Source organism: Fopius arisanus, unplaced genomic scaffold (assembly GCF_000806365.1).
Source record: "Fopius arisanus strain USDA-PBARC FA_bdor unplaced genomic scaffold, ASM80636v1 scaffold00135, whole genome shotgun sequence".
NCBI classification, from domain to species: Eukaryota; Metazoa; Arthropoda; class Insecta; order Hymenoptera; family Braconidae; genus Fopius; species Fopius arisanus.
In genome coordinates, this window is record NW_011887874.1 from 5101 (window position 1) to 20214 (window position 15114).

General features: G+C 36.7%; 1 protein-coding gene and 1 long non-coding RNA gene across 4 annotated transcripts; both read left to right on the plus strand.

Moving 5' to 3' along the window:
• The first annotated feature begins 11740 nt into the window (after positions 1-11740).
• LOC105272043 (uncharacterized) lies at positions 11741-12633 on the plus strand. Its single transcript, XR_892711.1, has 4 exons — positions 11741-11821; positions 11884-12009; positions 12131-12333; positions 12455-12633. It is a non-coding gene; the product is annotated as an uncharacterized lncRNA (long non-coding RNA).
• Positions 12634-12908: 275 nt separating this feature from the next.
• On the plus strand, positions 12909-14907 carry LOC105272044 (uncharacterized). Of its 3 annotated transcripts, none has more exons than XM_011313924.1 (4): positions 12909-13042; positions 13111-13242; positions 13309-13452; positions 13523-13786. In XM_011313924.1, exons 1-4 carry the CDS (start codon positions 12995-12997, stop codon positions 13721-13723), a joined length of 525 nt encoding a protein of 174 aa, XP_011312226.1. In that variant the 5' UTR covers positions 12909-12994; the 3' UTR covers positions 13724-13786. The 3 variants fall into 3 exon arrangements, with proteins under 3 accessions (XP_011312226.1, XP_011312225.1, XP_011312223.1); XM_011313923.1 differs by lacking the exons at positions 13111-13242; positions 13309-13452; positions 13523-13786 and adding exons at positions 14166-14291; positions 14358-14504; positions 14581-14907 and having other exon boundaries at positions 12980-13042; XM_011313921.1 differs by lacking the exons at positions 12909-13042; positions 13111-13242; positions 13309-13452; positions 13523-13786 and adding exons at positions 13953-14070; positions 14166-14291; positions 14358-14504; positions 14581-14907.
• The last annotated feature ends 207 nt before the right edge of the window (positions 14908-15114 follow it).

Genomic DNA, 15114 nt, shown 5'->3' on the forward strand with positions numbered 1-15114 from the left:
AAGATTTGATTTGATTGGGAGATGAAAATCAATTTTTTTTCAAAATTCGATGAGCATGAATTTTTTTCGAAAATCGAGGAAAATATTTTTTTTTTTCGAAAATCGATAAAAATTAATTTTTTTGACAATTCTCGCGAAAACTCGTGAGCTCTGAGTAGCGGACCTCTCTATTAGTCAGAAAAAATATTGAAATCTATTGAAAGGTGAAAATAGAATTTTTTTTCACCCAGGTCGTTTCTCAGTTCCGGTGTGAAAAAAAAATACAATAAAATTGAGCAATTTTACGTTCCGGTGCCTTTGATCACTTCCAAAGAATCAGAGGAGAGGATGGAAATGGAGAAATAGCGGGATGTAATTATTCAGTCAGTAATTAATTGAATTACGTGCGGCGGATGACAAATGGAAGAAAATTTCACCCCATTTAAACCAATTTTTCCACGAGTTGAGAGAAATCTAGAAAATTCATATTGAATTGACTGAGAATGAAATATAATTTATCATCAAATATTTAGGTCCCTTTCGAAATCAATATCTTTCGTCAGCAAATGACATGTCCATGAAACCACGAGATTTTTTTATTGATGAGAAAAAAAAATTCACTACCATCAAGCGACATTCTCATTAATCATCGAAATACTCGAGATACCGGTATTCAACGATCCTATTTACTACTCCTCATTTCTGCGGGTCCTCAAGTAACTCGTAAAATTCCCACAAAACACGCAGTAATATTTAATTGCCGGTATTCTTCCCGTTCCCTTAATTTCCACCGTGAATATCACCTACAAAGTCCGAAGTTCCCACGGCACAGGTCAACACTGACATTGCGGATCGTTAAAATTCCCTGGGGTCCTCTTCACTTCATTCCCCCGAGATATCTCGTGCTCCCCCACAACTATTCACTATAAAACTCACTAAAAAGAGTAAACCAACGGCGAAAAAACGGAACGTTAACGCGAGACCAAATTCAAAACGAAAGGGTTTTTCCTGAATCGACAAATTAGTCATTAATCTCTAGGGTTTTGCGATAATTGTACGCGTCCGCTAAAAAAAACTGTTCCACAAAAATTCACGCCTCTTCAAATTCCAGAGCTGACTATGATTGCAAAAAAACATCAGATAATATTTACTTCAAATCAATGTTTCACTCGCATTTTCAATTACCGCCAATTTCGACAAAATTTAATAAATAATTTCAATTGAATATTTCTCCAAAGAAAAGTGAATGGGCAAAAGCTTAATTCCAAATATGACTTCAAAGGTCTCGGAAAAAATATTCTCGCAGTTCGATTTCATAAGTGAAATTTATAGTGCGATTCTATTAAAAAGTAGTCGTTCCACAAATCATCCAAAAACTCTTGAATTTTCATCCCTTTCCGAGTCATTAGCAGAAAATTGGTTTGTTCGTTGGTAATATTACTCTAGGGAATAGAACCAAAGCGATATATTCCGCGAGGGGTAATTTCAAGGTGACGGTTACAACCACTTGCATCCCCTCCAGCCACCACTGTTCGCATTTCTATCTTTCCTCTTTACTGGGTTTATGCAGTGGTATATCGTCCAAAGCATAAGCCACTCAGCCACACTCACTTTCATGGCCCTGCATTTTACGTTATCACAGTAATTGCGTAATTTTATCACTCTTGTTCGAGACTCACACGCGGATCTCACGTCCATCCCCTTTCGCTCATACCCCCATAAATATTCGATAAAAATTACTCATACCGAGACCAATTCTGACCCATCTGTCACTGCATCCCCGGATTAACTAGTAGGTGAAATAAAAAAATCTATACTTTTTTTTTCCGCGTAAGAGACAAAAAATCTATAGCTTCCTGACAAATTTTTCGCGAAAACCCGAGAATTCATAGCCTTTTTCCCGAATTATATAAAAACGATGAATTTCAAAAGTTCAGTTCATGGAGAGTGAACACTAGAGTGAACCGATGCGAGAATACGCAGAATATGAAATTTATTGTCGAGTGACTCTGTACGGGAATGCAGAGTGAGGAAGAAAATTTAAACAGGATTTTCCAGTACTCGGGGAAAAAAAATTATTTGTCGAAAAAAGTTGGAAAATTACGTGGGCAACACATTTAATTTATTTTTTAGTGTGACAGGCGGAGTGATAGTGGAGTTTCGGGAAGACGATTCATCTGTGAAATCGCGGATTGTGGATCGCCAGTTGGACGGTTGGAATTTTCAGTGAAAACTGAATAAAAGGACGCGATTTCGATGAATACTTCCAACTGACCATCGGAATTACGCTCCACCGATCATTCTGCCCGGAGCTTTTAATAAAATAAAAAACCGCTTTCACACTCCCCTTCTAGATTTTTTATTCTTTTCAATTGAATTCAACTGCAATTTCAAATGCTCAATTTTTTGGAAAAATCCATGTCAACTGATACTTTTAGTTCACTTGGTCAATGATAAAAACCTCCGTTAAAGTCAATAAAAGTCACGCCAATATCATAGTGATTATAATAATTATTCTTAATCCTTTAAAAATTCGAGGATATATTCGCTGAAAAATTTTTGCCTCAAAGTCCGAAATTGAACGGTAAAATGTGACGAGAATTTTTTTTCCCGTTCATCTCCCACGATCCGACGATCATCTCCTATCCCAGAAAATCCCTCTCACTATATCGTGTACGAAGAAGAAGAAGAATTCACAAAAATTACCGTGAAAATGGCCGTAAAAACAGCATTGGAAAATTCAAAGCGGATGTATCATATCAATATTTGTAAAAACCACTGTATTCAATGCAATTCTCATATCTCCGCGAAAATTCACAGCCAAAAATGGAAATTCAAGTTTAAAATATACTTCATTCAAGTATATTTTTTCGTCGGCGTGGAATAATTTTCAAAATATCTCCGGATAGAGGGAAATGCCCTGTTTACGAGGGTCATCCGGTGCCCTAATCATAGACGCGATTAAGTTACTGTTAATGTTCCAAAACTACCCCTTCAGGGGATGTGACTCCGTTCTCAGGAAACCCTTCTCGATGTGTATGCTTTAACGTCGTTATCATTCAGGACTTATCTCCAAGCTCCAGGGCTATTTAAATTACTAATTAATGGAGTCACGAGGATCGAAGATAAAGGACCACGTAAAATATCTGGAGTTTGCCACTCAGATTAAACCCATCCCCTATACTTATTTCATTCTAATATTATTCTATACAGTGTTCCGTGACCTAGTCATTTTTACGAAACCTTCACGGTAATTTTCGCGATATTTTCCCCGCGCGTTAAATCGTCCAATCATAATTCACACAATTTCTGATTAATCTTTTGGCAATTCTCTTCACGTACAGTTGTATACACGCAAACAGTAAAATTCAATAAATCCCCCTCCCCCCTCCCACCCATTTTGTGGCATTGATTTACCTTTGTACTTTGCAGTTGGGTAATTACATCGATATGATCGCGTGATTATTCCATTATTTATGGCTAGATTACATCCGGGGCTTGTCGATATGTCCAACGGGGGATACGTCATTTATTCCGGCATGAAAAACCGACTGGAACCCCCCCCTGAGAGAAAAATTTATTTATGTCAACGGAATTGGATATAATACCATAAACTCTATTTTTCCCTAGCTATTTTAGTTCTGCGTTTTGCCATTAAATCACATGATAACGCGCTGAGACCGCGAGTGCCACTACCCCCTCACCACGAACTGCAATGCTGCACTTTACCCACCCCTCCTGTCCCCACCCACTCCGCGGTGATGTATAAAGTTGAAAACACGACCGAGAAACTTCTCTATATTTTCCGTACAGAAAATATCCACCGGAAAATTAATGAACCTTCAATCAAAACGAATAAAAATATCTCCTATCAGAACCATTCACCCTCTCTCCCCCCCCCCCCCCAAAAAAAATAAAAATGACCCATCAAATCCCGGAAAAATGTCACTAACTCTCTTTTCCATGCCGACAATTTCGATTTTCCTTTCAATCAATCTCCAAAACCCCAGAGAAGAGCATCGGATAAACAGCTTCCACTCCCCTCCCCTACCTGCGTCATCGCTAATAAACTTCAGAATTCGTCACCTGTCGGTGACACAATTCCATCATATTCAGAAATTTTTAACCCCGGATTTCATTATGAGGGGATACCAACGGGCATTCCGACTGCAGGACAAATGGGAGAAGTCATCTTTGGGGTTGAAAATGAAGAGGGCAATGACTGGGTTATGGAACAATGGAGCAGGGAATCGCACCTAGTGATCAAACCGCGCATACATGCACCTCAGTGACGTCATGCGTATTTCCTCATGTCGTCTGTGCGACCGCAATTCCAGCGTATCCCTGGGACGTATGAATTTTAGGGCGGATAGTAACCGGAAATGATATCCAATTTTTTTTCTCTTTTTCCAGAGAAAAAAATTGAGAGAAAAGCTCATACCCTTCTGTTGAAAAATTAGACGTGAAATTTCAGGCAAAATATTGGAAATTTTTAACAATGAGAAAATTACGTGAAATATTCTTTACAATTTTTCATTGACGAATTAATAAAATTCATGAGAATATCAAAAATGGAAAAAATAATTTTTCGGAATTTACAATCTATCAGAAATTTAAGCTCTCATCAAGAAATTAATTACCATTAAACATGCACCCCAATTTTCATAAATGTTCTAAGTTGAATGAGATATTTTGTGACCGCGTTTAATTGAAATTGAAATCAAACTCATGTAATTATAATTCAGATGACTTTGTAATGGGAATTTCAATAAACGTCAAACAATGTGCAGTGAAATTTTTCCAAAAATTTTATATTTTTCGACGGATGAACTGAAATGACTCGATCAATGACGTAAGTTATCGTAAAAATAACGGGTAGATGGAAGCTAATTAGTGAATAGTTTAGGGCCGGGAAATTAATGAAACGTGCAGAGCAATTCGGAATTTAATTACCCCCTTGGAACTATTACAGGTGAAAAATAGGGGAAGGAGAGGGTGAGGGATTGTGAGTATCTCAAAATGAGGTGAGAATAGATGCAACAAGATCACGAAAATTTATGAGTCGACGGGTGTGTACAAGACGCCGGGATGAGACGGAATGTAGTTCAGTAAATCAGACCTTTTTTCACCCCTGATCTCACGTTTTCTACACCCGGAGAGAACTATCCAATGAAAATGACAATTTTCCGTAATTTCAGAGTGAAATGGAATTCAGAAAAAAATCCCAGAACTGTTACGATTTTTTATTTTTCACAGTTCCGCCATTTTCATCTGATTTCTCTCTGAAAAATCACCGCCATTTAAATCTTCAGAGTCGTTTCCGGAATCGCTAGGTGAATTGTAGCTCCCGTAATTTTTATTATATTACAAAAGAAAGTAAATCGTAAATGGAACAATACCGCGGGAGAGAAAATTTAGAGGATAATATTTTTTGGAATATTTTCTCCTGAATAGGTGTCCATTTTCATCTTTTATCGATTCACTCCGACCGAATTTTCCCGAATTTGAAAAATTGCCCCGTCAATTGCCCCGTCAAAGAGTCTTGGATCAAAGTGAATCTATTGAGAAGATGGAGGCAAAAGTAACAGAATATTCGTGAAAATAATAATTTTTTCCACCCCCAAATAATCAATATTAAAATGACTCGAAAATTCAATTTCCCTCGAGAGCGTAAATAGCCCTGCGGGTGATTCTGACAAGTCTCGGGTCGTATTATGTATCGAGAAAGATGTGAAATTAGGAAAGTTTCTCACCGAACCCGAGTGATTGAATTTCCATCGAGGAGAGGAGGATAAATAGGAGAAAAAATTTCACCACGATAATCTGATCACGAAAAGTTCAAAATGGAGTGAAGGACTGGTGGAATAATGGAAGGGTCTTCCTACTTTTGCATTTTCATGAGACAGATTATCCGCAATTATTCTCTGACAGAGGAATAAAAAATTCAAGTTCACGACGATAAACTTATTGCCAAGCTTCTGGAGAGGAAATGTTTCTAAATTTTTTAAAGACTCTTGAAACAAATGGAATGTTTCACTCTTGAATTATACCATGAAATATTACTAAAAATTTCCCAAGAATATCGCGATTTTCTGATTAATGAAAGGAGAAAGGGTAACCGCGGCTTTTAATTAAACCCGATTGATCCATTCTGAAGAAATAGCAGACAGAGGGTCTTCATCGAGAAAATCGAAAATGCACTCTGTTCTTTCGATCACGTTTCGATGACGAGAAAGTAGAAATCTCCACTGCCAATAAGATAAATAAGAATAAAAGGAGAAAGCTTTTAGTTTGCGAGAAGCAATAGTTGCTTACTTCTGCTGGGGTATTTTCAATGCGCTTACGGCCAACACTTTTCACTGAATTATTCCTTCAAGATCCCGTTGCAGTGGTAATGGTAAAAGCATTTTCCATTGAACTCAACGGAGAAAAATAACGCAAATTCTCAATATACCCTCCACCATTTTACCCCACCTTTTATGGTGTCACGTCAAGCGTAAATAATTGCGACTAACGTGGATTATAAAAATCCAGTTGGAGTACTTTTTCAAATGTTTTTTTTTTCTTCTATTTTATTACCTCGTGAGGTTGAGTTTTAATGGAAGAACTTTTTTTTTTACTATTTCGTCAGGCCTCTAGGCTACTTTCATGAGCTTTATGTGCGAATTTCACTTTAGATCGGTCGGCGGTCTATGAGGTTTAAGGGAGAGCGATTGATTTTCGATCGATCAGGGGGATGATTGCAGGGGGTGAAATTTGCGAGAAAAATTGCGGTGCACCACCAGCGGAGTGAAACTAAAAATTCCTGAATTTATTATATTGTATACTTGACAGAAAAGTGGAAAATAAAATTCTCCTTCAGAATAAAATATAGTAGATTTGAATAAAATTTTTTTGGGATTGTGAACGCAATTAATTCAAAATGGTGTGTCAATAATTCAGGAATATTCACACACGGAATGTTGGGATTTCTAATCGCTTCAGTAGATTCCTTTGTTTTGAATTAATTTTGATGTTTGAACCGATGGATATTGTAATTCCCGCATCAATTACTTCATTGCAATGAGGAGAGGGAAAATTCAGTAATGGTGTATTGAATATTCATGATTGGAAATTCAGGGGAGTTAGTCTCTCAAGGAAATTTTGAATTTCCGTGAATTTCGAGGGAAACTGAAATCTCATGGGTTGTCCCCGAAATCGACCTCAATTTCCTATCCTGAAAATTTCTACTGAACTTTCTCTGACAATTTGATTTTCTCTGTACACCATGACAAAAAACTTGCAACGAATAAATGTATTATTTTTTTTCGACTGCACTGGAGAAATTAAATTCTCAGCAATCTTAGTTGAAATTTTTCCGAAATTCCACGAGAGTATATAAAATACCATTTTCTCAAAAATTTTCCCTTCGGGTATTCATACGAGATTATTTTCCGATACCGCTTGAAATTTTCTACACAATTTATCTTTCTCGCTTGAAATAAAAATTTCTATACAAATTCCTTGAAATTTTCCTCAAATACCACTAAAATTTTTCATACCCGATAGATTGTGATTTTTCTAGAGCAAGCCCTGAAATTTTGATAAAGACTTTATCTCCGTGTAAAAGTAGACTCGAGGTTAAAATAGGATAACCTAGGAAAGAAGGCCAAACTCGTTAGGGTCTCTCTGAGAGTATAAACACTAACCGATATCTTCCCTCCACCCACCGCCTGACTAGTCACGTATTTTTTCCCGTATTTTTCTCTCCATGTACATTCCTATTTGATAGATTGAAAGAAAAATTAAAAAAAAAATTGCACGTAAATTTTATTGAATTTCTTCTTTCCGCGAAGCAGAAATGAAAAATCAGAAAAATTCATTGGTAACCAAACAAGTCCTCCGGGACTTGAGTGAGTCGTTTTTTTTTTTCCCGGGAATTGAGAGGTAGAAAGGGTGGACAGGGGGTGGACGATGAGGATGACCAACGAGAAACGAGAGAAATAAGCGTGACGCACGGTAATCCCGGGGCTTAATTGCGTGTCCCATGAGTATAATTTACATGGAATACGAGTAGTCCATTGGGAGGCTTTGATTTCACGTCGGACACGGAACTGAATACGATTCATCGATCTCCGACAATCAAACGGCAAATCCTTGTGCACACGATCCTGATTAAAAGATACACGCGAAAATCTACAGGAAAAATGGAAAGCCCCAAATCGAGAGATTCTCTACGAAGATTTTTCATTAAACAATTCAGTCAATCATTTCATAAATCCATATAATAGCTATTAGAGAAATTCTCGTCTCAAATTAATTCGTCATTCGATAATTAAAAATTTTTCCAGAAATTATAAAAATTCGACTATTTTTTGAAAATCGACAGCTATCCATGATTTTTTTTTAATTTTTCAATGAAGGAAGTGATTTTTTTTTCGACGAGGAGAATTTTTATTTATCAGTGAAAAATCCCTGATCAATTGATGATGAATTATTCACTCACCGGAAGTCGGTGGAATCTCCGTAAATGCACATCGAGCGATAGTCAGAGTGATAATCATCCACGCGGACTTCATATCCGTAACACTTGATTCACCGATCGAGCTCGTGATAATCAACGTCACGATAGTACACAACCGGCATCACGACTGAACACCAAAATGAAACACAGGGTATATCTAGTGCCTATTTTCACCCTCCACCACCCACCAAACGTCTGCGGAGGGGTGATATCCACCGCGCAGTCGCCAATTCTCTTGAATTTCACTTTTTATCCCTCTCCCTCACTACCCCCCGCCTACACTAATTCCTCGCACTTATCTCTCATCAATAGAAGTGATTAATTACCACTCGGGTGTATGACCCATCTGTCTTACCCATTTATCACACACGAGAAAAAATTTTCGGAGTACGTCATCGGTGTTATTTTCTTTTTTTTTATAATTCTTGCAAATGTTTCTTTTTTATTTGATAAATTTCATTGAATTAGCATTATAGCACTGATTTCTATTGTTTTTTTTAAGAATGAGTAATTAATCACGCGGAATGATTAAATTCAGAATTATCAAAACGAGATTAATTAATTACTACACGGGGAAATTGAGATGAAAGTTGAAAAAAAATTAGCCCCTAAAGAATAATTAATTTTTCCGCGATGGATATAAAAAATTGAATTCCGGAAATAAAGCTGAAAAAATTGGGGCTATAAATTAAATTTTCGCTGAATTTTTAACCCATCTGCCCCCAGCACAAGTGGAAAACCCATTCTAGCAATATTTAATTTCCACTACTATTGGATTTATTTCCATTTTCCATCTGTAACCACAATCCGGCGATTTTTAAATTATTGGCGATTTGTGCTCGTGCCCTTCGCTCGCACAAACCCGAACCAAGTGAATAAACTAACTCACCGGTCAGACAATTTACGCAAAGTGAAAAAAAGTCGGCGAAAAATTCACGAATAAATCTTGGTGGAAGGGAATGGACATTAAAGAGGTGGAGCCAGCGAAAAAATGATAAGGCGAGAGGAGTTAAAAATAAAAACAGACTGCGGGATAAAATGTAGACGAGACGGTGGCAATCATCTAAGTGCCTGAGGGCTCACATAAATAATATGTAAAAAACGCGCGATATTTGAATATTTTTGTGATTGATACGGTGATACTTGTCAGAGAAATATAGATTTATATAGATTTGAAGGATAATTACGCGGTAATGAAATTAATTGAGCCTAGGTTAAAGGCTGAAGAGAGATTTGAGACAGTTGAAAGGTCAATGGTAGAATGGATTTAAGCCAACGGGTTTAACTTGAAAGCTACAATACCAGTGCATCATGTGGTGCCACACAGTCTCAGTGACACGCCCCCCAAGAAACCCTAGCATAACCAAACAAGAAGGTATATTTTGGGGGTTTGCAGACATATGCTTCTTCCAAGTGGAAATTGTAATTCACGCCTCGAGGGCACACGTTAAACCAAACACACGTTTATTTACCATCGGGGTCGCAGCTCTAATCCAGAGGTTTGCCATTTCCAAAGGGAGAATTTAGATTGTTTCAAACAATGTTTTGTCCCAACGTTTCCAATCGCACTTGAGGTAAGACCGTAATTAATGATTCATTGAAATCCATTGATTACCCTAAAAATGCCCTCTTGAATAAGATGAAATAAAATGCGTCCTCAATGATATGTCTGAGTGCAGATGAAAATATTTCAATGAAGTTAAACTCATGATAGACTTGCTCGACTCTAATTACATTTTCCCGGATTGAAATTCTCAACTTTGTTGCTGTATATGAAGCAACGGAAAAACTTTATCCAGCGTTATTTCCACCGAGTTAACACCAAACTTTTTTCCCAAAAAATTTAACGTTATCAATTACGCTTTCATTTATTAAACTAATGTACTTGAAAGGTGTCCATCAACGGTCCGGTATCAGTTTGAAATGAGAGTATGTGTCAGTCATTATAAACGTTGAGAAAAAAAATAATCAAAAGTTTGCGGAAATTGAAGTTCTCAATTTCAATCAATTTAGAATATAAAAATAATTCGGTTTTCTCCGGAAATTGAAGTTCTGTTATCAAACCAGTGCCCGTGTCCAGCTGTTCTTCCCCTACCCCATATGAAGTGTGTGATATTGAGAGAAAACTGAGGGAAAAAAGGAGGAGATTAAAAAAACCAGTGGTGAGGAAAAAGTTTTATCCCTCGAGGAAGAGACAGAGTTGTATTGACCAAAACTGAATGGATTCGGCCATTCCCAGGGCCATTGTCTACTTTCCTCAAAGAGAAAAAGTCAGGAAGAAGAACGTCACAGAGATGCGAAAAAAGTCTCAGAAAAATTATGTAACAACTTACGCAATCGAGACGGAAAATTTCTCTATCGATATCCCGAGAAAACTTTCTTTCGAAAAACATTTTCCCCAATGGCATTTTTTTCTGTGAAAAGAGAAGATCATTTTCACCTGAAAAATTATAATTTCCGATACAATACCCGGATAAATATAAAAATAAATTTTCGCCGAGTATTTACAGCAGATTGGTGAACGTGTGAAAGTGGCAATTGTTACAACAGAAAATGGCAGAGACAACCGAGAAAAATAACCCGAGGTGTACCACGAGATGAAATGTAATAACAGTAGACAATAATAATAAATGAATTGGGTATTCCGGGTAAATTGCTGGAGCACTGTTCCTTCTCGGGTTTTTTTTTTAAACGCTCGTCAGTGAAGCCGAGTGGAAATAGAACGTGACGAGTTAATTGGTACGTGACTCCCAGGGGATTTCCTATTTTCCACTGTTGGAAGTCCTGTTCTACTGTAATATCTGTCATTGATGTTGGATATGGTCTTACGAGTGGGTTTCATATCACCTGTCACAACGACGTACCCTTTTAGTACCACCATTCAAGATAGACGGACAATTAAAAGTGTCAATGTGTGGAGACAATATGCGATATCCTACGTTTAACCCTCGAGGGAAAGATGTCGTTGACAGCATCTGCGGGCTTTCGACATTCTCACGTTATCCTAATAATATTTGTACAATACCCTAAAATATCCCTTTGAAGAACCAAAAAAATTTAATAAACGAAAAGGAAATGAGAATTGAGAGAAGAAATAAATTGAGAAATTTGTCATTTTCAATTTAATGAGGACTCCACTACACAATTCATTATCTCCTTCCACGGAATGATTATTGGCATGACCAATTGGTTCAGTGATAAAAAACAATGTGCTAGGCCAGTGGTAATGAGGAAAAACTAGACAATCTTGTGTCTAACGTGATAACGAACAGTCCATTACATAGAAGAAAAATGACAGCAATTCTGTATATTTTTTTCACTCTCTGCCTTAGACACCAGGTGACGACATCAAAACTTTTATTCCCTAATCAGAATCATTTGTAATAATTGTATTTTCCTAGATTCTAGAGATCGCGGGATGCACAGTCCAAGTCAAAGGAATAACATCTAATATTCCGGAGTACCAAGTGAGTGATGACGAAAATGGATGGAAAATTACGATTACTGAAGAAAGAGAAAACCTCTGGGTGAGTAGAAATACACAGAAAAAAAATATATCGTAACATTTGTATTCCAAAAAAAAGTCAGAACAAATTTGACTCTATAAATTTTTCTGTGTGTAATCGAAAAATATTCTTTCGATATTAGAGACAGGGAGTGATAAATCGAGCACTTGAAATTTAAATCGAATCCTTTCAATGTTCGAGTTCAAAACAGCAATCATAGGACCCACCGAGGAAATAAAAGAAATCGAAGGAGAAATTTGTATGGAAGACGACGAAACCGCAGAATCAGTCATTGCCCAGATACTCCGTACAGCAATGAATTACGATGATTGCCCTCTCCCTGTGGTAAATACAGCAATTAAGAACACCTCACTTCAAGAACCTGAATTTTCTTTGAATATCAATAACTGAATTTTTAACACAATAATCCTAAGACCTGCAGAGATTAATTTATCGGCTGTTTCAGAGTGAATATGAGGTGGTGAACGAATTTGAAATTGAAGTAAGTCCCCTTGAAGAGTATTTACCTTCAGGTTTTACTCAAGCATATGCAGCAATTGGTCTTTATGGACCAGATAATGACGGTTCGGCGGATGCAGATGCAATTTGGTTCATCGCGATAAACGAATGAAAAAAAAAAAAAAACGAACTTGATGAATTTTTTTCTACATTTTATCCGGACGCATAATAAATCGTCTGACTTACATGTTATTCTCTGTATTTTAGATGAATAAGAAATAAATGAATTACTCGACGAAAGGACAATTGAGAATTGAAGAATAGAAAAAATATTTGATACTGACTTATTTTTTCCAAAGCAGAATTATTTCGCCCATTATTTGTTATCTTCCTAGTCACGCTCATTGAAAAAAAGTATAATTCTTACTAAAAAAACATTGTCTCAGCAATTGCCGGGGACAACGGATAACAAAAAGCCCCTCTATATTACGGTTTCTGTATCATTAGTTGCTTCGCAACGATAACGAACAGTCTAAAGACCATCAGCATGAATTCAATTGTGTGGATTGTGTTTGCTCTTTGCCTTGTGCACCAGGTGAAACAACAAAAATTCCATCGCCATATTAAATGCAACCATAATGAATGTTTTTTTGGAAAATCTAGGTGATCTGTGTGGGCTACAAAGCCGAGATTATAACGATTGAATCCCGTATTGATAAGGTGACAGTAAAAAATAACGATCCAAATGATGGCGACATCAAAGTGACACTCAAAGAAAATCGAATAGGTTCCACGGTAAATAAATTCACGAATTGAACAAAAATTCAATTAATCGGTATAGGGAACGATTTTTGGTTTTAGTTCAGAGCAAAGGTTCTGCGAGAGATGAATGAGATTGGATCGATCAATGGAAGCAATTGTGATACTGATCCGGATGATCGTCAGGCTTTTATAATTCACCTTTTGTTAGATCATTTGGAAGTCAAAGGCTGTCCCATTCCTGCTGTGAGGTTCACTCACTTTTCAATTGATAACTGGTGACAGTCAATTTATCGATTTATTTATGTTCATTCAGGGGGAGTATCTGGTTATCAAGGAGTTGATATACAAGACCGATACTTTTGATCTACTACCCAAAGGATTTAATGATGCCGTCATAAATATCAACACTTACAGTGCGGGTAATGAAAATGCCACAGAAGGAGATGTCACACTTCGGGTCGAAGTACATGAAATTACAGAATCGCAGGCAGACGCCCTTTTGGATGGTAAATAAATACTGAGAATCTCGTTGTCCAATAAAACATCAACAATTACTTGAATAAAAATAATTAATTCATCCAAAGCATTGTTCACTTATTTTTTCAACTCCCTTCGTGAAATAAAAATGTCGCGCCTTTTTCCCTCTATTTTCCTAATCATGATGATTAACAACTGAAAAATGATTAGAAAAAAAAAACCACCGTCTCAACAATTACCAGGAGTAATGAGCAGCAGAAAAGCCCTCGATATTCCAATTGCAGTGTCACTTGTCACTTTTAAACTACAACGAACAGTTCAAAAACTCAATTCAACATGAATTCATTTTTCCTGATAGTTTTTGGTGCTTGCCTTGTGCACCAGGTGAAACAACAAAAAATTGATCCATCGAATAATTTTCAAACCTCGATAATCACTGATCAATTTTAAAGCACAACCAATGATTTTGTCAATTATAGGGAAGCAGTGTGGGCTACTGGGTAAATATCGTGACAGTTACATCTATTATCGACAATGTCAGCGTTAAAACCGACAATTCCAACAAGACCATAATTGTCGTGAACAAAGACCGAACTGGTTATACGGTAAACAAATCCATAAATTTACCTAATCACACGATTTAATTACGATATCAATAATTTCTTCTCCAGTTCAAAGCAAGTATTCTACAAAATGTGTTCACGGAGAAAGGACCGGTAGAAGGAGTCGTTTGTGATACTGATCCTAATCCAAATCAGGCTTTCATTATTAAAATTCTATTTGATCTCGTAGGAGCTGATGGCTGTCCCGTCGCTGTTGTAAGCCTCATTTATTTTTCATTCCAAAATTCTAGAGAATTTTAATTAATTGATTTTTCAATTGCTTTATGTCCAGGGGGAGTATCCATTAATCTCAGAATTAATCTATAGGACTGACACTTTTACCCTTTTAAAAAAGGGATTTCGTGATGCATCTTTAAGGATCGGTATCAAAAGTCACGGAAATGAAAATGCCCAGAAAGATGATATAATTATTTGGGGCCATATAAATGAGCTCACCGATTCGGAACTAGATGCTTTGGGTAAGAAGAAGGAAGAGAAGTAATCCGTCACTTCCTACTTTATTTATCTCTAGTGTTTATAATAATTGCATTCTACTACAGAAAGAATTCTATCCTCAATACTTTATCTTGTTCTTCAATAAAATTGATGATTGCCTGAATATCTCTAATCTTTTTCCCGAGAAAAAAAAATAGTTAATTATTCAAAGAATGATTCCATGTTTGAAAGCCATTCACTAAACAGGAGGAAAATTATTTCAGCGAATCCGTATTATCTGATAACTCCCGTCATTATTTTCAAGGACAACTCCATTCTCAATTCCAGAAAATAACAGTCAACAACCGACATATTTGTCGATTGATAAGAA